Source organism: Balaenoptera borealis (assembly GCF_965194805.1).
Source record: "Balaenoptera borealis genome assembly, chromosome: 8".
Classification (NCBI taxonomy): domain Eukaryota; kingdom Metazoa; phylum Chordata; class Mammalia; order Artiodactyla; family Balaenopteridae; genus Balaenoptera; species Balaenoptera borealis.
In genome coordinates this window covers 115,738,623-115,766,288 of record NC_138865.1, presented here as the reverse complement: position 1 = coordinate 115,766,288, position 27,666 = coordinate 115,738,623, and the positions used below count along the sequence as shown (strand labels likewise).

Genomic DNA, 27,666 nt, shown 5'->3' with positions numbered 1-27,666 from the left:
GAAGCATGCTAGCGCGGTGCCTGGCACGGGGTGATGGTACACATCCACAAGCAGACTCTGAAACGGGGGTCACAGGGCACACGCTGCTTTGTAGCCTGATCAGTTTCCCCATGACCCTCGTTCCACAGCAACACGGAAACATAATTTTGCAAAAGCCTCTAACAAGTGAATAGTATTTCACTGTACCAATGTACTGTGATTTACTTCCCAAATCCCTCACTGTTAAATGTTTGGGTTACTTCCAATTGTTCACTCCGTGAACAATACGCTTCGTAGAAATGCTGGGTCAGAGGTGCGAACGTGGGTAACGCTTTGTAAGGCCAGCAGTGTCTGAGACCCATCTCTCGTCTCTCACCTCTGTCCTTCCTACAGACGGCAGGGACTAAGGAGTGGAATCGGTGTGACAGGCCAGGCAGCGTTAGCACACCAGACGTTACTCATCGAGGACATCAGGTGATGCTGTCTATCTAAAACAAAGGTAACAAAAGGCTCGGGGAGCACGTGACACAGGGGACAGGTGGGCCGGGAGGAGGGGCCTTGCCCAGAAGCAGATCTCGCCTGTGTCTGCCGGATACAAATGGTATAAGGAGACACCTCCAGGCGCTCCTGGCGCTGGTAGGAACTAGCAAGGGGTGCCCACGGGAAAAGCTGTGACACAGAGGGCAAGGCACGGTCAGGTCTGCCCCTGCTGAGACTCTGCAGAGAAGTGGTCCCGAGTGCTGAGTGTGTATTTGTGGGGAGGGAAAAGGCGGCCTTGAGCTAACGGGATATGTGGTAGCCAGTGCCCCCCACACCGGGAGGCACAAACCACACTGCAGTCCACGCGGTCCACACAAATAGCAACGTGACAGTGGCCCTGATGCTGCCCTCCCTCACCTCCCCTTTCCCTACGCTTGGGGCCTGGGAGAAGAGGAAAGTTACCTGTAAGAGGAGAAAGTTCCCTTTATACCTGGCTGTGGCCAAGGGCCAGGGTGACAAAAAGCTGCGTTGCTGAAATGTGACCAAACGCACTGCCAGAGCCTGGCTTTGTGAAGAACCAGGTCACCAGGAAGAGCTCATAAGGACAGAGCAAACCTAACCCCATGCAGCAGCTGGGACTTATAAGGGATGGTGCAGTAATCCTGGCCCCAGAAGCACCAGAACAGATTCCCCAGAGAACTGTCTTCGGTGAGGCACTGAACGGGACATAAAGAAGGTGCTTGAAGCCAGCGGGAGCCAGGCCCCAGCTGCTAGCTCAGCTGAGCCAATGAATAATTAAAAGGCTCCTAGCTCCTCTTTCTGGAGAGGGTTTTTGAAGGCAGGGGCTGCCTCTGTTGTTTGGCTTGTTGAGGGGAGAGGGTTGGAGGGGAGGGAGCTGTGGGCTGAAGCCCCTAGGAAGCATGAAGAATAATTCGAGCCACCCTCCTCCTCCTTGGACCAAAGCTTCCTTTTCAGATTTCATGGACCAGTAAAATCTTCTCCAAAATCTCACTTGCCAATTTTAAATTCTGCCTCATGTAAAAAAATCAAACGGAACAACAACAAAACATAAGCCTCCTATCTACTATCACCTTTACTTTACAAAAATAAAACATTTTAACCCCCAAAGAATAGGACAGACATAATTTCAAAAGGAAGGAGAGCATTCTAAACACGGGTCTAGACAAATCTCATACATCGCCCTCGCCGGTTCCCCTTGCTGCGGGTGGTCTGGAAGCGGCCCCCCAGGCCACTCTGCCCTCTCCCCAGCCGCAGCCGCCGCCCCTGCCTCGAGAGGCAGGAGCGAGAGGCGGCAGGGAAGCCACAGCAGCTGCGCCGGGCAGGAAGGGAGGCCGCGTGCCGTGTGCGGTGCCCTCTGCCGCCACTGCCAGCCGCGGGCAGAAGCCGGGAGACCTCTGGAGACCACACGAGCCACCCCTGTCCCCTGAGTGAGAACGAACCCAGCTCAGGAAGAGCCCCAAGGGAAACAACGTCAGTGTTACTGGAAATTAAAACTGAACACCAGCTAACGATAACAATAGCTAATAATGACAACGCCATCTAGTATGTACCAGGCTCTGTGCTAAAAAAAAAAAAAAAACCTACATGCGGGATCTCCCCGGGGGCCATGAGCAGGTCTGCGGCTCTTCCCACTCTACAGATGAGGAGATGGAGCGTCAGAGGCGACAAGGCCACTCAGCTCAGAGGTGAGAGGTTATCAAAACCCGATCAGCCTGACTCCAGAACCCAAGCACTTAACCAGGCTGCAATCCTGCCAAAAGAATGGCTCCTGAGCTGAGCCAACACCTGGGTGGTACGGACATCTACCATCAAAGCCTCAGGGGTAATGAAGGGACCTGAGAGGGGTTTGGCAGCTCAGGATCTGCTGGGGTAATTACAACACTGCCCTTTAATTAGGCTTCCCCCACATTCCCCAGTCCACTGAGCACAGCTCAGCGTTCCTTATCACAGGCTCAAGGAGTGGCCCTCTCTCCCCCACCGCCGTCTGCGCCCACAGCCAAAGCCCCAGAGCACTGAGCAGGCCCAAGAGGAACCCAAGGAGTCACTGGTGGGCCAGCTCCCAAGAGAAGGCTGTCAATCCCCAGCACAGGCCTGGCTCCCTGCAGCGACAGAACAGGACCTCGGCCACCCAGCAGCCAGTTAGGGCCCAGGAGCACGTGGGCTATGCCAGCCTCGCGAAGGGTGGAGGGACTGGGCCAGGGCAGGGCCAGGCCTTACCCGACAGACCGAAGCTACGGCTAGAGAGCTGGGTGGACAAGGCACTGAGAGGCTGCTCGGGCCTGGGGTCTGAGATAAGATGAAGCTCAAGGGGGCTCTGGCTGCCTGGGACAGGAACGCAGGAGGCCGCTGGAGGCCTGGCACCGGGGCTGGGACGGCATCCAGCAAGAGCCAAGAGCTTGCGAGACCACACCTTCCCGTGCCTATCAGCCTCCCCACAGCTCTCACCCTCCCTCTACAAACAAGCCGGCCTTTGAAACACAGCCAAAGAGCACCAAGCAGTGCACGCCCTGCAACTCAGCACTTGCACCTCTGGGAACGCGCCCTTAGGAAAGAACGCCCACAGGCCTATGTGCGAGGGTGTGCGAGGGTGTGCGAGGGTGTGCGAGGGTGTGCGGAGCAGCAGTGTTTAGGGGAATAACCTCAAAGTCTAGGCGGGCGACTGTTTAAACCAGTGAGGGCATGGCTCAAGGGGGCACAGGAGCCCCCGGGGCAGGTCTGGGCGACAGTCCCCACGCTGTGAGCGGAGGCTGCCCCTGGGAGGCGGTTATGGGGAGGAATACAGGGCGGGGCCAGCTTTTTTGTTAGTGTTACACACGTTTCTAACAGTAATCTCTTTTTTTTTCTTAAAGATTTTTTTGATGTGGACCTTTTTTTTTTTCAGTCTTTATTGAATTTGTCACAATATTGTTTCTGTTTTATGTTCTGGTTTTTTGGCCGCGAGGCGGCGTGTGGGATCTTAGCTCCCCGACCAGGGATCGAACCCACACTCCCTGCGCTAGAAGGTGAAGTCCCGACCACTGGACCACCAGGGAAGTCCCCTCTAACAGTAATCTCTTCAGTGAGCATATTTACCTCTTTTGTGATCATTTTTCATTTAAAAAGTTACATACAGACACCAGTTGACAAAAATGCAGGCTAGGGAATTCCCTGGCGGTCCAGTGGTTAGGACACCCTGCTTCCAATACTGGGGCCCGGGTTCAATCCCTGGTCGGGGAACTACGATCCCACAAGCCACACGGTGCGGCCCCAAACAAAAACACAACAGAACGAAACAAAACAAAAATGCAGGCTATAAAACAGCTTATATACCTTGATCTCAATTTTATAAATACACATCTATTCACAGATTTTTTTTTTTTCATTAGAAATGTAGACACTAAAATGTCAGCTGCACATGTGTCTGGGTGATCTTATTTTCTGCACTGGTCCTATTGTGGGCTCTTGGGAGCTATTTTTGGAAAGACCCTGCCCAGCAGGCTCCTGCCTTTGCCTACCTCAGAGACTCTGTACTCGACGCTCAGCTTCTTCCCCTTCACACCTTCGTTGAGGGTGAGGATGAATCCGATGTAGTCAGCGTACGCCTGCCAAACAGAGGGAGGAGCGGGGACGTGGAGAAGGGTGTCAGACCCCCGCGCTCTACACCCTTGCCAGCCCCCACTCCACCCAGTTACCCAAGAGCTCCAAGCTGCCCCCGGCTCCCAACCCGATAGCAGGAGCAGCAGAAAGATAATGCCAAACACCCAACCCTGATCCTCCATCCAAAACCACTGGCAGGCCAGTGACCACAATGACACCTGGACCTCCAGCCAGAGTCTACTGTGCACTCACCACTGCTGCCAGCAGTTTCTTTATACAACAACCCCACGAGGCAGACACTGTCATTGTCCCCATTTTACAGATGAGGAAACCAAGGCTTCAGGGGAAGTGACTCCTAAGACCAAGATGTCCTTAGACGTGGAGCTAGGACCCAGCCAGCCAAACTCCAAAGTAGAGCGGCGAGTACTCCACCATTATACTATACCACCAAGGGTCCAGCCCCTGGTAACTTTCCAGATGTTTCCCCCACCAGGCAGGCCAGGCTGTGTACCTGCATTGCAGATGCCCTGCTCCCAGGAGATGAAGCTGCTTTCTGCCCATGGCCAGGTCTCCCAACACACCCATCCCCAGCTTCCAACTGGGCACCCTCTTCCCTATGGGGCTGCAGGTTACAGCCAGCACAGGGCTAAGAAAGCACTGAGGTGCAGGCCCCTGTAGAGGCAGTTCCTGGCAGCAAGCAACTTCTGTGTGGTCTTGTTTCTTCTTCATCCCTTTTGCCTCTCACTTTCTTGCTTCCTCTTTATCCAACACTTAAGGGGGGCGGGTGGGGGGCAGGGGGGAGACTTCCCTGGTGGTCCAGTGGTTAAGAACCTGCCTTCCAATGCAGGGGACACGGGTTCGATCCCTGGTAGGGGAACTAGATCCCTCATGCATGCCACAAGACCCAGTGCAGCCAAAATAAAAAGAAATTAAAAAAAAAAAAACAGGCAGAGGGCCAGATTAGGCTGCCCACCTATAGCCTAGAGCACAGCAGCTCAACCCCTGGGGCTCCAGAGCCAGGCAACCTGGACATAACTCTTTGAACTCTCATCTCAACCACTAACTGTGCCTTGCTAAATGTCTAAATGTCTTCACCTCCTGGCCTCAGTTTTCTCAATTTCAAAATGGAGATGACCTCAGAGTCCCAGGGTTTTTGTGAGGATTAAATCAGCTAAAGTACCTGGCGCATCATAAATACCCAATGTTCTCTGGAAAACATCTAGGGGAAAGCAAGGAACTAAAGCCACGTTTGGATTCAGACAGTCCTGCAGGTTCAGGGAAGAGAAAAGTGGTGCTTCTCAACCCGGGTGAGACGGCTCCCAGGAGACTTCCAACAGTCTGGAGACATTCTTGGTTGTGATAACTGGGAGGAGGGCTGCTACTGGCATGGAGTGGGTAGCGGCCAGGGGTGTTACTAAACATCCTACAGTGCACGGGACAGCCCCCTACGACAAAGGATTATCTGCCCCAAATGTCAATAGTGCTGAGCTTGTGAAACCCTGAGGCAGAGCAACCAAGATGATGAAAGGACTCGAACCACATCCTTTGAGCAGCTAAAGAACTAAGGCGTTTATCCTGGTGAAGACGTGCGGGAGAAAACAACTCAGAAAAGACACGATAACCATCTCCAAATATTTAAAGGGCAGGCTTGTCAAAGAGGAGCCAGACAGGCTAGCATGGCCCCGGCCCCAGCAAGGCCAAGACATGGCTGCGGTAGGGCTTGGGCTCAATGTAAGCATAGGAGACTCCACACAGAGAACCTGCCAAGCTTGCCAGGACCCCAGGCCACCCTTCTATACAAGTGACACTCCCCACTCCAGCTGCCCACACCAGGTGTAGGCAAGTGGATGGAGCTGGACGCGAGGCCTTCCCTGAGAACTTGAAATCGGCTTTCTTTTTCTTAGTCCCAGTCTCTCCACAGCCTGTCCCAGAAGCTGGGAAGGTACAAGCTGTTATCTTCTGCCTACCATGAAGACTGAGAAGCGCAGAGAACTGGGACCCCAGTTCCCTGGTGTTTTGGGCTCAGCCACCTCCCTGGCCTAGGTTTCCAGGGGGTAACCTCCTCTCCCTGTGATACACTGGCTCCCAGACTTGCTATTACTTGCAACCAAGCATCAGAGTGACCCGCTCCATCATGTAGGATGTTCAGCCAATACAGTAACACCCAAGGGGCGATGGCTTCCGAGAATCAGGAGCAGAACCCTCCATGGTTATCCTCGCCCCAGCCCCCAGAGACCTTCCCACTCCAGCGCCCTGAGTGCTGCCCCTGAGGGGGAAGAGACAGCCAGCTCCCCTGTCACCTCTCTCCATAGCTTCTAAACAGCTCTGGCTCCAAAAGCAAGAAGGGTCAGGAGCTCACAGCCCCACTCAGGCCTAGAAAACCACTGTCTTTGAAAAAGCCCAAGTTTCTCATCCAGTTCTGACCCTGCAGTGCAGACACCAGTGGTACCTGAGAACGCTTCCATTTGCCCATGTCTGGAACAGTGTGGATCTCTTTTTTTGGAATGATGAAGTTCTGAGTGGCTGGAAGGATATCCTCCGAAGAGTCTTGACAAAGAAAATGAAAAAGCAATCAGATAAACAGAATCCTTCCCCCCCAACACACACACACACACACACACACACACACACACACACACACACACACACACACACTTTTAAACCAAGACTCTAACGCGCAAGCCCTAGCATAAACCAGACACGCGCTCCCAGGATAAAGTATCGGCTTGTTAAGCCAAACCCACTGGCTTCCTGCCTTTCCTCACTCTGCAAGGAGCTGGGCAATCCTGGCAACCCCCTCAACAACTGATACGTCCAGTGGATCTGCCATGCCCTCTCCTCCTGCTCCCCAGGCAGGCAGAAAGGTTAGAAAAATAAAGCCAAGTTGACCTTTTAGACATAAACAGGCAACTCAAAGAAGAAGGAAAAAAAAATGGCCAATAAACATTTGAAAAAAATTACCAACATCCCGAATAAGCACAGAAATGTAAATTAGATGAGACTGCTTTTCTAAATCAGGTTGGCAGATTAAAAACATCTGGCACTGATTGGGGAAGGGGAAACAGGAACTCTCCTGCACTGTTGGTGAGAGTCTTAGATGGTAGAATCTGCTGAGGGGGCAACTCAGCACGGTCTTTTGAAGTAAAAACTGCATACTACACCCACTGAGCCAACGGTAGGAATCAACCCTACAGATGTGCCCACAGAAATAGACAAAGATGTATATAAAAGTGCTTACTGCATCGAAAAAAATTAGAAACAACCCAAATATCAATCAATAAGGTGATGGATTAATAACGATATGCCCGTATGATGGAAATCTTCCTAGCTTTTGAAAAGAACAAAATCTAAATTACTGACATGAGAAAAACAGCCTAAATATTAATAAGTGAAGAAACAAAACTGCAGCATATTATATACAATATAATCTTATTTTTGTAAAAAAAATTTACATACTAATATAAATAACACATATACCTATTAGCTTATGCATTGGAAAAATCTAAAGGATTAAACACCAAAGTTAATAGCTGTCATCTCTAGGAGGTAAGATTTATAAAGGACTTCCACTTTCTAAGCTACATATTACTATTAAAAACTGGCATTGTAGTACTTTTGTAATCAGAAATAAACTATTTTAAATAGAGTTTCTGTATTTTCAGAAGCTGAAGGAAAGGAAAACACAGGGTAGTCTGTGTATCCCATTTAGCTGAAATTTATGTTTTGCTGCATAAATCTTTTTGTTTGATTATGGGACACTGCTTTCTGAAATCTGAAAAACTCTGAATTCCAAAATACACCTAGTCCCAAAGGTTACGGGTTGGGAGTTGTGGGCCTGAATCTACTCTTGGAGATTTGTCAGATTAGTAAGCCCCTTCCTTTAAAATTGAAAACTCTCAAAAAATAAAAATAATTTTTTAAAAAATAAATAGGACTTCCCTGGTGGCGCTGGGGTTAAGGATCCGCCTGCCAGTGAGGGGCACACGGGTTCAAGCCCTGGTCCGGGAAGATCCCACATGCCACGGAGCAACTAAGCCCGTGCGCCACAACTACTGAGCCTGTGCTCTAGCGCCCGAGAGCCACAACTACTGAGCCCACGTGCCTAGAGTCCGTGCTCCACAACAAAGAGAAGCCACCGCAATGAGAAGCCCACGCACCACAACGAAGAGTAGCCCCCCGCTCGCTGCAACTAGAGAAAGCCCGTGCGCAGCAACAAAGACCCAACGCTGCCAAAAATAAATTTATAAAAAAATAAGTAAATAAATAAAAATGAAAGTGAAAACTCTCCAAGAAGTGTAAAGGACTATCAGTCACTCACAATGTAGTATAAATCTGTTCCATTGCTGTCCTCCTAAAACCTAGCTCACATCAGCTGCATGGAGAAAAGGGAACAAAGACCTAAGTAGGTTCTAGAACATGTGACCTTTGGGGGACCAGAGCCTGCCTCGAGAGGCCCTGAGCAAAGGAAAAGTGCCAGGAGACCTGGAGACCTAAGGAGACAGAGAATCTGGGATAAGACCAAGGCAAACCTCTGCCTTCAACCCAGGGCCCAAATTCAAATTCAAATTCAAATTCAAATTCAGATTCAAATTCAACCCAGGGCCCAAAAATCAGACCAGAAACTCTCTTCCTCCTCCCACCTGTTCTGCAAGTCCTGTTCCCAGAACCTTAAATTGACGACCATACTATTAATAAATTGCTACTTCTAAATTAAAAGCTTTGTAGGTCAGGCTGGTGACCTAACCGCATTGTTTTTATGGGAAAATGTGTTCTACATTCCAAATTATCCATTTGCAAATGATCTTTGGGAACAGAGCCCTTTTCTAAATTTGCGAGAACCGTTCCCTGCAAGGGACGAGCCCTCCTGATATTATTTCACAGGGCCGGGCCCTGTTCCCAGAAGAAAGGCTACCTGGAAGTTTTGCGACCAATCACTGATGAAACACACACACACACAATTTGCCAGAACATGCAATCCCAAATCAAAAAGACAAGACTTCAAACTCGAGACTGTGATCAATGAGGTCAGGCCCACAGCCTCTCTAGCCTCAGATTATTCCGCCTCTGACAAAGGTGCCACGGGACAGCTGGATCCCCTACAACCCCTCAGTATAAGATGGAAACATCCAGAGTTTTAGAGGTGTTCCTAAAAAATCCCAGAGAGTATAATATGTTATCACCTACGATTTGGGAACCTGTCTACATGTTTAACCTGTACCACCTTTGAAAAGGATAACAGTAATCCAGATTTCCTGATAACCCCCACGTCCCATGATTCGCCCACACCATCTACGGAACACACACTACCAGCTCGGTGAGGAAGCTACAGTAGACCCATTTTGAGAGATAAGAAAACAGGCTCACAGAGGCTGCAGTGTGCCAGGTAGAGCCAGGTCTATGTAACTCCAGAATCCAAGGTTTTCATCACTACACTGTCTGAGTTAAGCAATTCTTTCCACTGCTCCTAAACACCCTTTGTTTCAAACTTCAAAGAAGGAACACCTCCTGGGAACCTGAATCTTCTCAGCCATAGATAACCTCCCTGAGCCTTCCTCGATCTCAGGGCACAGGTTCTCCCCCCACACCTCCCACCGCCCATCTTCACAGACACATTCATCTCACTGATAATTCTGGTTGCCTTATATATCCTGATGTCATTACTGGAACTCCTAAGGGCACATGCACAGAAGTTTTGTACCAAACAAAATAAATGTCTGGTTTCAAATGCCTTGACAGACCATACCCAGCTCTTTGGGGGTTTTTTTGTTTTTTGTTTTTGAGGCGGGGTGGGGAGTGGAGGGGATGCCTCTTTTGATCTTCAAAATTTCTCCCTCCTGAGACCTTCCCAGAGGTCATAAACGGGGAGACAAGGTAGAAGGAACAGTGAATGGTTTCAAAACATTAGCTGTTTTGAAACAGCTGTTTAGCCAACCTATTTGCACCTCTGACAGAATTTTAGAAGTCCTTCTTAGCTCAAGGGAGGGGAGGAGGAGGGGTCAGCAAACACCCTTCCATTTCCCCACGTTACCGGTCTAAGAGGATCCTTTCTCTCGCACCTCCATCCCAGTTATTTGAGATGAACAGTGTAAATAAAAGTTACAGATGGTGATGCCAGAAAGAAAGTCGTCTCTTTGCCCAACCAGCGTTTTTAAATCAGTGGTTTAGACGACCAAGGGCAGTTCCCCTCGATAACTTCTTAGCCACTGAAACTCCGGAGCCCCGTCTCCAAGGGGAAAAGAGAGCAGGTGAGGAGGGGTGGTCAGGGCCGAGGGGTCGAGGCAGGCCCCACGGAGCACCAGCCCCCAGCCCCAGTGCAGGGTCTAATGAAGACAGCAGCCCCCATGCCTGGCTGCTTCCCCGCCAGGTCAAGAGCTGACTTCAGCAGGAGCAGCCCAGGTGTGGAAAAGGCCTCCCCTTCGGGCCACGGGGCTGCCCACCCGACCCTCGGGCAACTCAGGCTCCCCAAGTCCTGGCGTTACGCCCCACCCATCGCCCTTTTGCAGTCCCGAGATCCTGCCCTCCCTCCAGATCCCCCAGCACTTCGGGGCCCAAGAGCGTTTGCCCCTCGAGTTCCTCCACCTCCCGACCCTCCTCCCCTCGCTGAGCACCCCACACACCACACCCCGTCCCCGCCCCCACGCCTGGCACCGCCCCCGACCCCCCACTCCACCGCGGCCCCTCCGCCCTACCTGGCGGCGACCGTCGCTCGCTCTCAGCCATCTTCCTGCCGCCAGGAGCCGGCCTGGATGCCTGCAGTCCCCTCTCACCTTTCACCCCCGCGCCCGCCCTGCCTTTCCCCGGCCCCACCACGCGCCCAGAGCTTTCCGAAGAGAAGTGAGCACCGGCCGGCTAGAACCGAAAACCGAGAATTAAAGTCACCCCAGCGAGGACGCCCGCCATATTGGTGCGGGGCACTCAGGGAGCATGCCCAGCAACGGCCGACTCGCGGCGGCCCCGCTCACCCGGAGGCGGTGGCCATGTTGGTGCGGGGCGCCGGAGAGCATGCGCACCAACGGCCGGCTCGCCGCGCGGCTCGCCAATCGCCTGCGGGGAGGGCCCTGGGAGCGCGGCGGCCATGCTTTTGCGGGGCGGTCCCCACCTGTCATCTTGTTGCGTGGCTCTGACGCTATCCCTAGGACTAGTAGAAGACATTCCCTTGTCAGCATGGTTGTGTTTTGCCACCACTCTGAGAGCAGCGCTCAAGGGCACCAAAAGGACTGAGAAGGGTGCACACCACTGCCTCCAACAGTTTGGACGGCTTATGGAGGTGGGAGAGGGCGAGCTGGACGGTGGCCTCCGCCTTGCTCCCCTTCCGGGGTTCCACCACCTCGCGGGGTCCCCAACCGCTAACTGCGCCCTGCTCCCGCCCCCGACCCCGCCCCGCGCTCTCGGCTAGCCGCCGGGGCCTGCAACTGGCCCGAGGCCGCGCCCCAGGAGTCCGCCTGCCCCGAGCCAGTTGGGTGGGCGGCCCGGTGGGTGGGCGCGGGGCCGCTTCTACCGGCTGGCGGCCGTGACTCGACGACCTTGGCCCGGAGGCTTTAGCGGGAACCCACCCACGGCGGCGGCGCGGACTTTGCCCAGCGCGGGGGACGGAGCGGACCGTGTGTCCGCGGGCGGGCCGCAGAGATGTTGGCCTTCGCTGCCAGGACCGTGGTGAGTGCGGCCGGGAAGCCGGCCTAGCGGGCCCTCGACCGGGCGGGCGGGCCGCAGACCGGGCCAGCGGCGCAGCTACGCCCGAGTGGGAAAACCGGCCGTCAAGGCGCCGCGGCCCGGTGCCTGCAGTCCAGCCTCACCAGCAGCTGCTGGGCCGGGGTCGGCAGGTGGGCTAACCCCGCTTGGCAGAGGGGGAGACTGAGGCTTAAGGTCAGAGGCTAGATCGGAGCCACACTCTGTGGCGCCAAATTCCAAAGACCCGGCAGACACAGTAAGGACCCTGGCTTCGGGCAGCACCTCCACCCTTAGGCCCGGAGCCAAGGAGCGGAGAGACCAAGAGTGTCTCCTCACGGTTATTCTCTGCCTCACACACCTGTCGCACGCTCAGCCTGAGCCATTTCTTCCCCGGCCAGAGCCACGTCTCCAACCCCATCCAGTTGGTCACCTTCCCCGGGCTTATCAAATGGCCCCTGGGGGATTGTGTGTGGCCAGAGACACTCCAGTGAGGGCATCAAGCTGGGCTGCTCAGAAAGTCCTCAGAGTTGGCAGAAGGCAGCAGGCGATAGCCCCATGCCCTCCCTCTCCACCAGTCACTTCCCCAACTTGATTAACAGCTCCCCACCCCCATGCCTCCACCCCTACCCCCAATCTTCCCCGGGGGCAGCTTGGAGCAGGTAGTGCTGCTATCCTGACTTGGATTCCTTTCCTCTCTACCCCAAGCGTATCTCTGTTTGTATCTCCTTCTGTCTGGGCCAAGAAGGGTATTCAGACACTGCCAGGCCCAGAGGGCTGAGGTACCCATCCACCTACCCAGAGGCTTTTCCAGATTTTCCAGGACCTCAGAGCTCCAGCTCATCCTTGCCAGTGCCAGCTGAGCTCTGTTCGCATCCCACAGATGGCCTCTAGGTCATCTTCTAGGACCTGCTAAATGGCCTGATCACTTTACTGCCAGGAAAACTGAGGCAGGGGGAGACTTGGCCAGCATCCCCTGGACTCAAATCTAGTCCAGTCCCAAAGCCAGCATTCTTTGTTTTGGGGGGTTTTTTTAATTTTTTTTTAAATTAATTTATTTGTCTGCACTGAGTCTTAGTTGCGGCACTCGGACTCTTTAGTTGCAGCATGCACGTGGGATCTAGTTCCCGGACCAGGGATCAAGCTCGGGTCCCCTGCATTGGGAACTCAGGGTCTTATCCACTGCACCACCAGGGAAGTCCCTGGTTTATTTTTAATGCCCAAAGGTCTGGTAACCCCCAGCTGAATGAGCCACAACTCAAGAGAACCAGGCTTTGGTGGAAGGGTGGCCCAGAAGGGCCCCAAGAGTCTTGGAGGGAAATGTCCATTTATACTCCCTTCCCAGTGTCTGCGCCTTTGCACCAACCCCAGTTTTCAGGACTATATTCAAGGTTGTGGTTTAACCTCAGCGGCCAAGCAGTTTCTGTCCTCCAGCCAAGTTGTCCCCCATCAAACACACCTATGCAGATTCTGACAGGTGCATTTTTAAAACCTCTTGGCCTGCCTCCTTAGCATTGGGCCCATCCAGGGAAGAAAGGGAAAAGTTTTCCAGGTTTCCTTCTACTCCAGTGCACACCACCAGTCCTCTCACCTGCTCCCCATTCCTCCACTTCTGGAAGCTCAGGAGGGTGGAACAGCTGCTCCTGTGACAGCCATAAGCCCAGATGCCACCACAGCTGCTGTAGCCATCGCCACTGCCACCTCTGCCTCCCCCTGAATCTTGGCTCTTGTCTTTTCTTTCCAGCCCGGGCAAGTGGCTGCCTCTTGCTAGGTTCTGCTCACCCACTTGGTAGCACAGTTAGGCTTAGAGATCCAGCCCAAGGCAGACAGACAGGGCTCAGAACCTCAGTCCTGCCATGGAGGACGGGCAGCAGAAAGAGAAGGTATGAAACGGAGCCTCTGCCGCTTGCCTGCCCACTGCTGCCAGCAGCCTCGGACCCTCCTGTCTCTCTTTCTGTCCGCCTCCAGAGTCTCCAGACTCTCCCTCTCTGTCAGCTCTCACCCTCCTTGCCAGGCCACTCAGCTCTCTCTTGGCACAGCGCTGCCCCCATGCCACCCCTGTCCCCACCCCACAGACAGGAAAAAGCCCAAGACCTCGCCCTCACCCAGAGGTACTGTCGTCGTCTGGCCCTATCTGATTTTCTCTTCTTCCCTCCTATGTCTCCACCTGGTAAGGATGGGAGAAAAGGAGGTGGGGACCCCCGGGAGGGAGTGGTCACCTCACTGCTGGCTGGCTCATCGTCCCAGGGTGAGAAAGGTGGGGCCCTGTGCATCCAATAGGTGAGAGGTCCCTCTGAGCTCTGCCACCCCCAGTAGGTGCCATTCATCCTGACTCGGTTCCTCTGAGTGCTGCCAAGATGAGTGACCACTCCCCACCCTTCTCCATCCCTACTTACATCTCCTGGCCCCTAAGAGGCGGGGACACCTACAGCTGGAGAGCTGGGAAACCAGGGCAGGCACCACCCAAGAGGCCGTCTCTGACCCCCGGAGTGGCCACATGAGTGCCCAGGACTTCGGCTTTGGGATTGCCAGGGCCTCCCAGAGCCTGTGAGAGAATGAGCAGGATGTTCTGCTGCCTGCAGGTGAAGCCCCTGGACTTCCTCAAGCCCTCCTCCTTGATGAAGGTTTCCAGTCGCTTTAAGACACACCAGGACTCGCTACCCCGGCTGCCCGTGCCCCCACTCCAGCAGACCCTGGACCGTTATCTCAAGGCGCTGCAGCCCATCGTGAGCGAGGAGGAGTGGGCCCAAACCAAGCAGCTGGTGGAAGAGTTTCAGACCGCGGGGGGCGTAGGGGAGCGCCTGCAGAAGGGGCTGGAGCGCAGGGCCAGGAAGATGGAGAACTGGGTGAGTGGGAAGGCAGGGGGCACACCAGTCCCCTTGGCTCGCGCGGAGGTTTAGGGAATCAGGGCACCCCCCACCCAGAGACCCTGGGTCGTCGTGAGCGTCCCTCCCGTGGCCTGTTGCTGGCTGCATACCCCAGATTTTCCAATACGGGCTGCTCTGGTGCATCCATTTGCACCACGGAGTTTCCTGAGCACTTACTCTGTGCCTGGCACCAGGCAGGGTGCTGGGTGAGCAAGAAGGGCACCGTCAGCGGCCTGCTGGAGCTGACATTCAAGTAGGGCAGGAAGAGGACACACGCGAGTGGACGAGGTCATCTCAGGCAGTGAAGTTCTATAGAAATAAAAAGGACGATGCGAGAGTGAGAGTGGAGACCAGTAGCATCTTCATTCTGAAGGGGCAGGGAGGGCAGGGAGGGGGCGGTGTTGGGTCTGAGACAGACAGAGGCAACAGCACGGGCAAAGGTGGCAACAGCTGGCGCGTTCGGGGACAGAGGCTAGAGTGGAGTGCAAGGGCAGCGCGGGGCGGGGCCCCCGGGAGAATTCGGCACTTGGACTTGAGCTCAGTGGGAGGGGGCTGCAGGGTGATTATATTGACAGTGACTCATTGTCCTGGTTCTGTGTCTCAGTCTGTCACAAAGCGTGTGCAGATGTGTCTGCGCTGATGCCCCGGGCACTGGTCTGTGCGCGTCTTACACCCTCAGCATGAAGTTAGGACTGCCCTGCTGCTGGGAGGGAAGCGAGGGTGGGGCAAGGAGCCCGGTGGGGAGGCCGGCGGGGAGAGGGTGGGAAGTCATTTGGTCCAGGGTATATTTCGGTGTCATGGCACTTGCCGATGGGGGTGGGGGGTGGACAGTCCTGTCCTAAAGCAACCGTGTGGGGGAAGCGAAGGGGGATGTGTTGAGAGAGGGGTGAATGAGGGAGAAGCAGGTGTGCAGGAGAGGACCAGAGCCAGGTCTGGCCCTACAACGTGAGGGGCGCTGTGAGGGAGTGGGTGGAAAGGTGGGGGCTGCACAGAGGAGGTGGCAGTCATCAGCTGGCGGAGGGCACAGGTGAGCCTTGGCGGGTCAGGGCCTTGGACCCTGGAATCAGGGTCTCAGCAGGTCTGAGGCCTGGCAGTTTTCCAACTTTGTTTAGCCCAGAACTACTGCTTCAGACAGAATCTGCTGGCTAAAGGGCTGGGGCCACCACCCCCTCTCCACTCACAGGGCTCTTAAGGGGCTCTACCACTGCCCAGCAGATTCTCACTGAGGGAATGCCCACATCTACAGGGTCTCCCCTTGACTCCTGAGCTCAGGTCAGAGGCTCTGAGGTCCTTTGTGGCGTGAGGGCTCCTGGCTAAAGGGCAGCCCAGCCCGGCTGTCCCCAAGGAGAGGGAGTTCCTGTCTGCCCCTCCCTGATCTACAGATGAGGAAACTGAGGCCCAGAGAGGTAGATCGAAATCCCAGAGCCACACAGCAGCTCTCCAGGAGGCTCCAAGTTAGACAGGAGGGTCTGGCTGATCAGGGGCCGTATCTCCAGGTCACAAATCAGCAGACAGCAGTCGCCCACTGGCCTGCTGTGCCACCCGGGCACGTTGCCCTCCTTCACCCCTTGCCAGGGGCCCAAGGCCAGCAGTTTCCCAAGGGGAGTCTGTGGTGAAGAGGCACGTCCCAGTGCTATTTAAGATGGGGTGCGGAAGCACAGTGGGGCCTGGGTCTCCAGGGATTGAGGAACCTGCCACAAAGAGGCACATTGGGCCTGTGCTTGGGGGAGTGTGTAGTGGGGGCGATGTTGCCATCAGCACCTAAGGTACAAGGGTGACAGTCACCTGGTTGTCCCGAGACAGGCGCTTTCAGCAGCATGTCCATGGCTAGTCCCCAGAGATACCCTGCCCTGGGCAGAGGACGGCCAGCCCAGTAGAGATGCAGCATGTGTCACCTACACCTTGTCACTAGTGCAATGATTTGTCTTTACAGTGAGCTCCCCAGATTACCCTGACCTTGAGATCCAAGTGGGTGTCCATTCCCTTGTCTGACAGCAACAAAACTGAGGCCACAGAGGACCAGGATTCCTGAGGGCTCCTCTGAACCCCAGGCTCCTGCCTACCTGGACAGTGCCTACCTGAGATGGGCAAAAACTCATTCATCAGACTTTCTTTTTATATAGCTTTCTCTGTTTTCCTTTCTGTCTGTCAGACAGACGTTTTTATTTCTAAAAGTATTAAACTCATTGACCTGAAATGTGTAAGATAAGGAAAAATGGTTGATATTGCTGCCTCTGTTCTTCCCCCCACCCCAGGTTTCCTGCCAGTCTTTTTTTCTTGGCAGTGTTGCCTGATTTCCCTCGCTAATGCTGATTGGCTCCATCTAAAGGGAAGATGATGGGATGCTGCTGGGTTTAAGGGATTGGGCGGGGTCTGGATCTGAACATTCACGTTGAGAATCTGTGCTCCCTAGAGGGGACAGAGGGTGCCCAGCCAGGTCCACTGGCCCTGGTGGGGAAGGGGCAACCTGGTCCCCGCCCACCCCTCCTCACAGGCTCTGGTCCTTCCCCCAGCTGTCCGACTGGTGGCTTAAAACAGCCTATCTCCAGTACCGCCAGCCCCTAGTCATCTACTCCAGCCCGGGTTTGTTGCTGCCCAGGCAAGACTTTGTGGATCGGCAGGGCCAGCTCAGGTGAGTGCCCAAGGTGGGCGTGGGGCTCTGGGCTTTCTGCCGGGAGGTCGGAAGGGCCCCAGCCCTGTTCGTTATCTTTCATCCCCACAAACAGCCTTAGGAAGTAGGGAGCATCATCCCTGTTGTACAGGTACGGAAACTGAGGAGCAGAGCAGTGAAGGCACCTGCCCAAGATCACCTTTCGGGATTGGCTGACCCAGACAGGAAGCAGTATCTTCCTGGCTCCAAAGCTTCATAGCTGTTAACCACCAAACTGCAGACTAGGTCCCCTCCCTCCCCCTAAACCTGAGGCTACCCCTCACCCCAGTTCTGGCACTTCACCCCTCCTTCCTGCTCTCCTCAGCTGGCCACAGGGGTGACCTTTGTACACAGTCCCCTTTCCACATTTGGCCATGTCACTTTGCCTTGGCCTCTGTTCCAGTCCTACCAGGGGTAAAAATACCAGTGACGAGGATCTCCTGCCCAAGGGCTAGACACTGACGGCTATCACTGCTTCTCTTAAAGGGATCAGGGCACCCCAGGAAGGGCCAGGGGTTCAGGCCCAGGAACTCCAGCCAGTGGGCCCCATGTTGGGGGCCAGGAGCACCCCCAGGCTTCGGGCATGGTTGATATGGCCCAGACAGTCCAGGGATGAATGGCAGGTTGAGCAAGGTGGCCTGGGGGACACAGAGGCCCAGAAACAGGAAGGGATCTAGGAGAGGGGAACACCTCACGCCACTGCCCTCCCGTTCACCCTTCCCCTACCCTCACAGTCCTAGGTCCCTCCATAACCGATGCTTCAGAGCAAGGTGACGGCCTTCCAGACTCCAGGCTGTGGATCAGGGCCTCAGGCCCTCTGCAGGTGGAGTCAGAGGGCACTGACTCATAACCCAGCCATAATCATGCTGCTGTTCCTGCCAGGCGCTTGGCCAGCGCATCTCCCTAATCCCTCTCTGCACTTGAACTCCTTCAGGCTCTCTGTAAGCAGTGAGAGAGGAGGAAGGCAGTAGGTCGCTTCCCTGGACTAGGCTGCTCCCATCTCTCTGGTGTCTCTGGCCCAGGGACCTCCTTCTGGGTGTCCACACAGCCTTCTGATCTCTAACTGGTCCCTCCAGGTTCGCTGCCAAATTAATCGAGGGTGTGTTGGATTTCAAGGCCAGGATTGACAAGTGAGTGGCCCCGCCCCCACCCTGTCTCCTCCCACCTTGATTGCCTGATCGCCACAGCCACTCCAGCCGGCCCCGCCCTACCCCAAGCCGGAGCCCCCCTCCCCGCACCCCGCACCCCGTGCCTGGGTGCTGAGCTGGCCCAGAGCTCAGTCGCTTTCACTTCCTGTTGACGCAGCCTCTTTTGGGGTTGGGGAGACAGAGCATGGGGATTGGGACACCTGGGTCCTCTGCTCCAGCTGCCGTGACCTCCTCCTGGTGATCCTATTCCAGGAGACCCCTGGAATTGGCATCCCAGCCAAAGAGGACCCCGCCCCCCTGGGGTTGACTTGCCACTTCATCTTCCCTGTGGCAAACTGAAGCCCAGAGAGAAGGGAGTTTCCAGGGTGACTCACGAGCAGGGTGGATTTCAGGCCTCCTGACCCAGTTGGGCTCCAACAGGCCCCCCTGTCCCCAACCTCACACTGAGGGGGAGGGGGGACACGAAGGGGCCCAACATTGCTTGTGTGAGCCCCACTGCCTGACCAAGCCCGCAGCCATACCCAGAAGCTCCCTGTGGGTCCCGCCCTCCTCCCTGTCCCTCTGCCTTGCAGCGAGACCCTGCCCGTGGAGTACCTGGGGGGAAAGCCGCTGTGCATGAACCAGTACTATCAGATCCTGTCCTCCTGCCGCGTGCCGGGCCCCAAGCAGGATTCGGTCACCAGCTTCAGCAAGACCAAGAAGCCACCCATGCACGTCACCGTGGTGCACAACTACCAAGTGGGTGGGCCCCCGCAGTCTTAGCCCCCGCGCGGTTGCCAGGAGGAGACGGGCGGGGCCGAGAGTCAGCTTCCCCAACACACCTGCCCATGTGCCCCTGGAACAGGCAGGCCCTGGGCCTCTCTCCGCCCTGGGTGTCCAGCCAGGCCCCGGCCTGGGGGAGGCCAGGAAGGGCTGTGGGCTTGGCCAGCCTGGGGAGAGCAGTGCAGGGACCTCCGCCCATCTCCTTGCCCTCGGCCTGACGCCATCCTCTCAGCTGGGCTGCCAAGGCCAGCAGGAAGCTATGCTGGGAGGTGACGGCTGCCCATCTGAGGCTCCCACGAACCCCCTTCTCTCCACCTGCCTGTGCCCGGACAGTTTTTTGAGTTGGATGTGTACCACAGCGATGGGACGCCCCTGACCTCGGATCAGATCTTCATGCAGCTGGAGAAGATCTGGAACTCATCACTGCAAACCAACAAAGAGCCCGTGGGCATCCTCACCTCCAACCACCGTAACTCCTGGGCCAAGGCATACAGCACCCTCATCAAAGGTACCCCTGGGAGGGGAGGGGAGGCCCACACCAGGCCCTGGGCAGCCACGTGTCTCACTGAATCCTCTCAACTCGGAGCGGGTGCTGTTGGCCCCATTCCACAGAAGAGGAAACTGCAGTGCGGTTGGGTTCAGTTAGTTTATTCTTTCTATTAAGTAGCAAGTTGCAGTGAGAATGCAAGTCCTCTGGCTGAGGAGCCCACCTCCACCATCCCTCCAAATCCCATGTTGGTCAGGGGCATTGTCCCCAGAGTCAGCCCCCGGGTCGGATCTCAGACTGCCTCACCGGCTCTCTGCATGACCTGGGCTTCTGTTTCCTGCTTTCTGAAGTGGGTCAGGTGTTAGCCCTACCTCACGGGGTGCCTTGGGGCTGCAGGCCCCTGCTAAGTGAAGCTCCGGAGGCCTCCCCAGGCCTGGCCCCCGTGCCACCACACACACACGCGCACGCACATCTCCACAGACAAGGTGAACCGGGAGTCAGTGCACTCCATCCAGAAGAGCATCTTCACCGTGTGCCTGGACGCACCCATGCCTCGGGTCTCGGAAGATGTGTACCGCAGCCAGGTGGCTGGCCAGATGCTGCACGGGGGTGGCAGCAAGCTCAACAGCGGCAACCGCTGGTTCGACAAAACGCTGCAGGTGAGGACCTGGCAGGGCCAGGACTCCCGCCCAGGCACGCACCCAGGCTTGGCCCACTACTGCCCCGGGACTTCCTGCCCCTCCCCTGGAGCCCAGAGTCCCTGGCTTCCCAGCTTGTGAAGCAGGGGGGAAGCCAGCAGGTGGACGCGGCTATAATTAGCAGCAGTCAGCCTGTCATTACTGGGCCTGGCCCGGTAACCCGCGTCACCCCTCCAACATATCCATCAGCAGATCAGAGAGAGCCTGGGATGTGGGGCCAGGCAGAGTGGCATAACCTTGGTCATGACTTTCCCTCTGTACCTGTAAAATGGGGTGGTAGGACTCACAGGGGTCGTTGTGAGGACTCGGAAAGGTCTGTTTAGCACGGGATGTGCTTAGCGTGACCTGGGACAGGTGTTCCAAGGCCCCCAGTGAGTGTTAGCGATTAGGAATAACAGTAATAAGTCAGCAGAACCCCTTGAGATGGTTCAGGGATGCCCTACCCATGGGACCCAACCAGAGAGTGGCTCCAGGAACCTGGGGCTGTCGGGGTCCCCATTCTCCTCTGCAGTTCATCGTGGCAGAAGACGGCTCCTGTGGGCTCGTTTATGAGCATGCAGCAGCAGAGGGACCTCCCATCATCACCCTTGTGGACCACGTCATTGAGTTCACGTGAGTGTGGTTCCCCCATCCTCCAGCCAGTTCTCCAGCTCCTGATGACAGGTGACACAGAGGCGACAGAGTAGCCTTCAAAGGAGCAACGGCATTCTCCCTTATACCTGGGAATCTGTTTCTTCAGAGGAAGCCAGAAGAGGGCATGGGTTTTAGAGTCAATCAAACCTGGGTTTGAATTCTGGCTCTGCCACTTCTCAGCCTTGTGACCTTGGACAAGTCCCTTCCCCTCCTCCGTTTCACCATTTAAAAGCTGAAATGAAGGCAGTTTTCAGAAGAACAAACCCAAGAGTATCCCTGGGCTGGTCCCCTCCAGCTTTGGGCACCCATCCTCCCCATCCTAATCCTGGGGATGGACCCAGGCTCCCGAGACGCCCAGCAGGAGCCTGAGACCCCCACGTCCTATGCAGGAAGAAGCCCGAGCTCGTGCGGTCTCCCATGGTGCCCCTGCCCATGCCCAAGAAGCTGCGGTTCAACATCACCCCCGAGATCAAGAGCGACATTGAGAAGGCCAAGCAGAATCTCAGCATGTGAGTGCTGGGTGCCAGGCGGGCGGGGCCGGGCCCCTCTAGCCAGAACAAGAGTCAGCTCTGTCATCGTGCCTGGCTGGTTCTGAGACTGCCCTCGGCCCCTCCCTGGGGTTGGCAGAGGCTGCCAGGTGTCTGCTCCTCACCCACCTCCTCTGACCCCCAGCATGATCCAGGACCTGGACATCACGATGTTGGTGTTCCACCACTTTGGAAAGGACTTCCCCAAGTCTGAGAAGCTGAGCCCAGACTCCTTCATCCAGATGGCACTACAGCTGGCCTACTACAGGTGTGCCCCGCCCCCCATGAAGGAGGGATGAAGCCTGGGGGCAGAGGCGGGGGGACCTGCCAGGGGTGTGCTCAGCCCACCTCCCACGCAGGATCTATGGGCAGGCCTGCGCCACCTATGAAAGCGCCTCTCTGCGCATGTTTCACCTGGGCCGTACCGACACCATCCGCTCGGCCTCCATGGACTCACTGACCTTCGTCAAGGCCATGGACGACCCTAATGTGACGGTGAGAGGTCCGGGGCAAGGGTGGGAGAGCTGGGTTTGAGCCTTCTCCTTTCCTGCTCATTCTGTCAACACGCAGTGAGCACCTATTGTATTCCAGTCCTATGGTGGATACTGGGCACCTAGGGGAAGATGGAGCCATGAATTTATCAGCGTGGAGCTTTCTCTCAGCCAAAGAGAAAAGGAAACTGCAGTGGACCCTTGAACAACGTAGGGGATAAGGGCACCGCACAGTCAAAAATCCACATGTAACTTATAGTCAGCTCTCTGTATCCATGATTCTGCATCCGCCGGTTCAACCCACCACGGGTCGTGTCATACTGTCGAATTTATTGAAAAAAATCCACGTGTAAGTGGACCCGCACAGTTCAAACCCGAGTTGTTCAAGGGTCAGTCATCAGCAGTGAGCACTTGCCCTGTGTCAGGCCTTGGCTGGGGACTGGCCAGAGAGATGGCAGCTCCAGTTCCTGCTCTCAGGGAGCTCAGAATCTAGAGTGGGGAGTGGGCCCCCGAGGAGGGTGGCAAGAACAGGAGGCTTCAGCTCCCTGTCCCCTCGCCCTGCCTAGGAGCACCAGAAGGTGGAGCTGCTGCGGAAGGCCGTGCGGGCCCACCGAGCCCACACCGACCAGGTGAGCCGGCGCCTCCTGTCCTTGCTCGCTTGACCCGGGCACTTCCCACCGGCCTGTCCACCTGCCTGTCCATCCCTGCAGCAAATGGCTGCTCCCCTTAGCATCAGACACCCCTCCCCTAAGGCTTGGGGCACTTGGAGCAAAGCTGAACATCCCCATTTTACAGTGGGAGAGACCAAGGCAAGGTCCAGTGACTGCCCGGGTTGGCCTCTGGATCTTGCGTCATGCTCTCCCTGATGCCCCTGGAGCCCAGGATGCTGAGGGTGTGCACGGGCTGGCAGACAGCAGGGTTCCTGCCCTCTGACAGCTTGGGCTGCAGTCAAGGGGTAGAGGTCTGGTTCCCATCCTGGCCCTGAGCGCCTGTACGTGCCAGGCTTTGCCCATGTCACATGCAGAGGTCTATTTAGATCTCACTGCCGCCCCGCAGAGGGAGTTTAGTGACTGTCCCTACTTCACAGATGAAGACACTGAGGCTCCAAGATATAAGTGACCTGCCAAGGTCCCTGCCAGGATGAGGCCAGGCCGCCCAGCTGCAGTCCTGTGCTCTTAGGCTGCACTTTCCTGCCTCCCTGGGTGGGTCCCTGGGCCTCAGTTTCCCCATCTGTGAAGTGAGGGCTCTTCTGCTTGGCTGCTCTGGTCTCCCGGGTCTGAGGGGGCCGGTGAATGGAAGAGGCATTGCCGCCACAGGCTCCTGAGGAGGGCAGCGGTGCCTCGTGGGCCTGAAGCCCCTGTTCCTGACGGCTCCCCTTCCTGCAGGCCATCCGTGGGGAGGCCTTCGACCGGCACCTCCTGGGCCTGAAGCTGCAGGCCATCGAAGACCTGGTGAGCATGCCCGACATCTTCATGGACACCTCCTACGCCATCGCCATGCACTTCAACCTGTCCACCAGCCAGGTGGGCCACTGCCCTAGGCACCCTGGAGGGTAGGGGACAGAAGCCTCTAGAAACTGGAGCCGGACAAAGGCTGCACCGAGTGGAGCCGAGGTCCAGAACACGGTCACTTGGTGGTGATGTGACCCACACAGGCGCACTGCCGAAGCAGCTGAGCTCTGGAGGAGGAGCTGGGGTCAGGGGGTTTTGCTGCAGCTCAGGCAGGCTGAGAAGGAGTCAGGATCCCCCCCACCGCCTGCTTTCATTCAGTCACTGATGAGATGTTAACGTCTGATCCATGCCAGCCTGCGCCGGGCACTGGGGTAGAGCAGGGACAACCACTGTCCCTGCCCCCGGGGGCTCACATTCCAGGCAGGAAGCCCAGGGGAGGAGACAGCCCCCGCTCGGGAATGTCAGGGAAGTCTCTGTAGAGAGGGGACACCGGAACTGCACCCCAAAGGATGAGAGGGAGTACGCTGTCCGCTGGAGACGAGGAGAGGGCGTCTCGGGCAGAGCACGGTGGGAGCTGACGTGGAAAGGCAGGCTGGTGCCACCATGGGGCTGGGATGAGAGCCTTGGTCCTGTGCCATTCTCAGGTCCCTGCCAAGACAGACTGTGTCATGTTCTTTGGGCCCGTGGTCCCAGATGGCTATGGTGTCTGCTATAACCCCATGGAGGCGCACATCAACTTCTCCGTGTCGGCCTACAACAGCTGCGCAGAGACCAATGCGGTCCGCCTGGTGCACTACCTGGAGAAGGCGCTCCTGGACATGCGCGCCCTGCTGCAGGGCCACCCCCAGGCCAAGCTCTGAGCCCTGCTGCTCAGGCCTGCCGGTGCCACAGCCAAGCTGCCTTGGGCTGGGCCACCCACCGGGCCCTACTCCTTCGCTCCTTTTCCCCCTGGGCCCCCCGCAGATCTGACCGAGTCTGGGACGGCATCCCCTAGCGGGGCCCGCGGCGCCGAGCTGAGTACCTTCTGTGGGTCCTCGCCAGCACCCGGGCTGAGTCCAGAAGCTGAGCAGGAGGTCGGGCCAGGTGCCTAGCATCTCACCCGCTGCGGCCTCCTCCTGGGAGAGGAACCAGCCGAGCTCATCCCTCGTCAGGGTGGGGACTGGGAAGTCCCTTTCTTACTAGCTCAGCTCTGCCCAGTTCCTGCCATGTGTGTGGCCAGGCTGGGGTCTGTACCCTGATCCCTAAGCTCCCAAGGACCTAGAGACAGGGTTACCTGGAGCTGGGGGCCTCCAGGCCTCCCCAAGGCTGAGGGGCCAGGGCGCGAGGTGTGCTGGTGGAGGGGAAGCCCACGCTGTGTCACAGCACCGTCCCCCGTGGCTCCGTGCTCTTCTGGATGATGTGGCTCACAGGCCCCAGCTCGCTTGCTTCCACACAGCTTGATTCCTGAACCATGTCCTGGTTGTATAATAGTCTCACGCGAGGCAGTTAATAAAGGGGAAATTTGCTGGGAAAGAGTTGTTTCAGCAGAGAAGGCAGGCAGGTTGCGGCAGATGCCTGGCTTTGCCTTCCTGCAGCTTTCCCCGCATCTGGGAGCTGGTGTCCAAGCAGCCAGTGGGCCCAAGGGTAGGGCTCCCAGAGGAGCGGAGCTCTCAGGCTTGGGTCAGGAAGCCAAGGGCCAGCTCGGACCTCAGGGCTCTGGGCCAGGACGGCACCAGACCCAGGCCTGCGTTCTTCACAGATACCTCCCACCTACCCATGACCTGGGCCTCTCCAGTCCCATGGGCTGTGTGCGGGGACAGCCCTCCCAGGGGACTGTGGGGCCCTGTACCCTCGGGCCTGGTTGTCTGGGCAGTGTGGCTGACACCCAGGGCCCAAGGCCTCACCTGCTGCCTTGCACTGGGCGCAGCAGGAGTGCTGGCTGAGCAGCCGTGCTGACCCCCGCCCTAGCCACTGCCTGGGACCACCAGCCACCAGATCATGTGGCCACCCAGTCCGAACATTATATCTGTCCCCAACCCCATGCACCTGGTACGGGCAGGGTGTCCTGCCAAAGTCAGCTGGGCTGCTTGTGGAGTGCGGAGGGACTCTGGCCCTGAGGAAGACACATGTGAAGCCCCAGAGGAAGATGCCAAGGGCGGGAGAGGCCACCCAGCCTGTGGGTGAGGTGCTTCATGGCCTGGCTGACCTGTGATGGTCACTGAGGGAGGTGTGTCCTGAGGTGGTCTCCGTGTTTCAGATGACGGAACAGGCTCGGGGAGCGCATGCCACGCTTTTGGGCAAAGCCTCAGGGAGCAAGGAGTGGAGCCCAGCCCACGTGGGGAGTGGGTGTTACCTGAGGCCTGGCTGCTCCTTGGGACCCCAGCAAGGCCAGCAGGGTGGGGTGTTGCCAGGGCAGGAGTGCATGAGTGTCCCTTCAGGGACCTCGAGCAGGAGGACCTGAAGAGAATCCCACCTTGACAGCACAGAGGCCTTGCCCTGCAGCTGGGGAGCAGGGCTGGCCCCTGGTGTCCTCAGGCTGGGTCTCAGGAAGCAGGGCCCGCAGCAGGAGCTGAGTGTGCCCTGTGTGAGCAGCGCTAGGGCGGAGCTGCACCGACCCAGCGGGGCGCAGGCAGGGAGGGGAGACAGTGATGCAGGCCAAGGACACTGCAGTGACACACACCCAGGACTCCTGAAACTCAAGTTCTCAGAACTGTATGGGTCTGACTGTAAGGCAGGATTGTTTCCCAAAACGTTATCCTTCAGAAGTGAGGTCATTCCGTTGCATTTGAGTTGTTATAGGTCTCATAACACAGAGGCTCACTTAGTTCTTTAGGACAGCAAAGTACTGTTTGGGGAAGACACATTCAGCACCTAAAACAACCCCAATCACTGTTAGATGGAATGCTTAGAGGTCCCCTGGTGGAACTTCTGGGGGAAAAAAGTCAAAAGAACGATGAAGATGTAGTAATTATTCCTGAGGGTGTGACCTGTGACTTCACACTTTGCAAGTGTTGGATGCAGGACAAGCAAGTGTCTTACGGGTCTCTGGACATGAGGGGAGGTAAGTTTTGGGGCGGTCACGTACTCCTACAGGATCGATTTTTTAAATCCAGCTGTCTGAATGTTACACCAGTATGTTTGGAATAAAATTTCAAGTACAGTGTCATGCATGAAATCCAGAAGGTGCTGCTGTATCACAAACTGCCTGTCTAGTGGACCCAGGAGAACTAGGTCAGCAGACCCAGAGGTTGCCCAGGGACAACCAGACCCTGATGCCAATGATGCAGATGAAGAACTTGATTTTTTTTTTTTTTTTTCAAAATGAGTGAAAAAGAACTGTCCTCAATTTATGTATTTTGTGTAATACAGCATTTGAAATTTGAGAATAATAAAATTAATAATAAAGATTACTTGGCTTTTACCTAGATCCTCTAAAAGTTTGTCTCTCCGGGTTGGCAAGAACTTGATTTTGGCTCTCTCCATTGGGAAAGTGCAGTGGCTGGAATCAAGGGCAGGCCTGGAGCAGAGCCCCAAGGTCGAGTGAGGGCTGGACGCCATGGGCCAAGTTAAAGACTTGGGCTTTATCCCAAGACACTGAGGACGATGTTTTAGGAAGATGCTGAGGAATGGATTAAAGGGCCCTGATGGGTGGGGATGAGGGCAACCTGCCAGGAGGCTTTGCTGCTGCTTAGCAGGGGGTAGTGGGCTGGGACCCAGACTGGCCTGGAAGGCAGAGAAAGTGGCTATTTCAAAAGACGCTTACAAGGTGGAGTGAGCGGGGCTTGGTGACCAACTGAATGGGAAAAGGAGTTGGGCAACCCGCAGGTGGGGTGCTGGGCAGCTCTCTGAGAGCCCAACCAGGGTGAACGTGTGGGTGAGTGCCAACTGGGGTAAAAAGCAGCGTTTACCCAGGACTCAGGGAAACCTCAGGGCTCATGAGACGGCCCTGTCCTCTCTCTTGCTGCATCCTGGATTTCCTCTGACCTCCAGTTTTTCTCTTTAACTATATCTAGTCTGCTGTTAAATCTACCTACTGAGTTCTTGTTTTTTAGCTATTGTATTTTCCAGTATTCATTTAAAAATCTGCCAGGGTTCACGTTATAGTTTCCTGTTCTCTGCAGATATATATATATATATATACACACACACACACACACATACATATATATATATGTATGTTTATTTATTTTTGGCTGCCTTGGGTCTTCGTTGCTGCGTGCGGGCTTTCTCTATTTGTGGTGAGCGGGGGCTA

At 56.1% G+C, this 27,666-nt stretch overlaps 2 protein-coding genes across 8 annotated transcripts in view; one reads left to right on the top strand and one right to left on the bottom strand.

Moving 5' to 3' along the window:
* The window catches only part of PTPA (protein phosphatase 2 phosphatase activator), a 28,419-nt gene extending 17,414 nt beyond the window's left edge, over positions 1–11,005 (bottom strand). For all 5 annotated transcript variants that reach the window (XM_082403117.1, XM_082403118.1, XM_082403116.1 and 2 more), the window contains exons 1-3: positions 10,746–11,005; positions 6,506–6,603; positions 3,975–4,061 (exon numbers count right to left, since the gene is read on the bottom strand). In XM_082403117.1, the coding sequence (XP_082259243.1) occupies positions 3,975–4,061; positions 6,506–6,603; positions 10,746–10,776 (216 nt within the window). In that variant the 5' untranslated portion in view covers positions 10,777–11,005. The remainder of the gene's footprint in view (positions 1–3,974; positions 4,062–6,505; positions 6,604–10,745) is intronic.
* Positions 11,006–11,192: 187 nt separating this feature from the next.
* On the top strand, positions 11,193–26,839 carry CRAT (carnitine O-acetyltransferase). 3 transcript variants are annotated; one of them, XM_082403089.1, is made up of 15 exons: positions 11,193–11,709; positions 13,466–13,604; positions 14,304–14,567; positions 17,102–17,220; positions 18,315–18,368; positions 18,959–19,124; positions 19,482–19,656; positions 20,116–20,294; positions 20,845–20,945; positions 21,356–21,475; positions 21,639–21,761; positions 21,853–21,988; positions 22,551–22,613; positions 23,370–23,507; positions 24,080–26,839. In XM_082403089.1, the coding sequence occupies exons 2-15, from the start codon at positions 13,578–13,580 to the stop codon at positions 24,293–24,295; spliced, it is 1,881 nt and encodes a 626-aa protein (XP_082259215.1). In that variant the 5' UTR covers positions 11,193–11,709; positions 13,466–13,577; the 3' UTR covers positions 24,296–26,839. The 3 variants fall into 3 exon arrangements, 2 of the variants coding, with proteins under 2 accessions (XP_082259215.1, XP_082259214.1); XM_082403088.1 differs by lacking the exon at positions 13,466–13,604; XR_014247712.1 differs by lacking the exons at positions 13,466–13,604; positions 21,853–21,988 and having other exon boundaries at positions 24,080–24,217.
* The last annotated feature ends 827 nt before the right edge of the window (positions 26,840–27,666 follow it).

Excerpts from the sequence above, each read along its gene's own strand:
- CRAT (XM_082403088.1), top strand. The coding sequence starts at position 11,683 with ATGTTGGCCTTCGCTGCCAGGACCGTG. Across the intron at positions 19,657-20,115 it reads ATACAGCACCCTCATCAAAG|ACAAGGTGAACCGGGAGTCA; the intron begins GTACCCCTGGGA and ends ACATCTCCACAG. Across the intron at positions 20,946-21,355 it reads GACCACGTCATTGAGTTCAC|GAAGAAGCCCGAGCTCGTGC; the intron begins GTGAGTGTGGTT and ends CGTCCTATGCAG.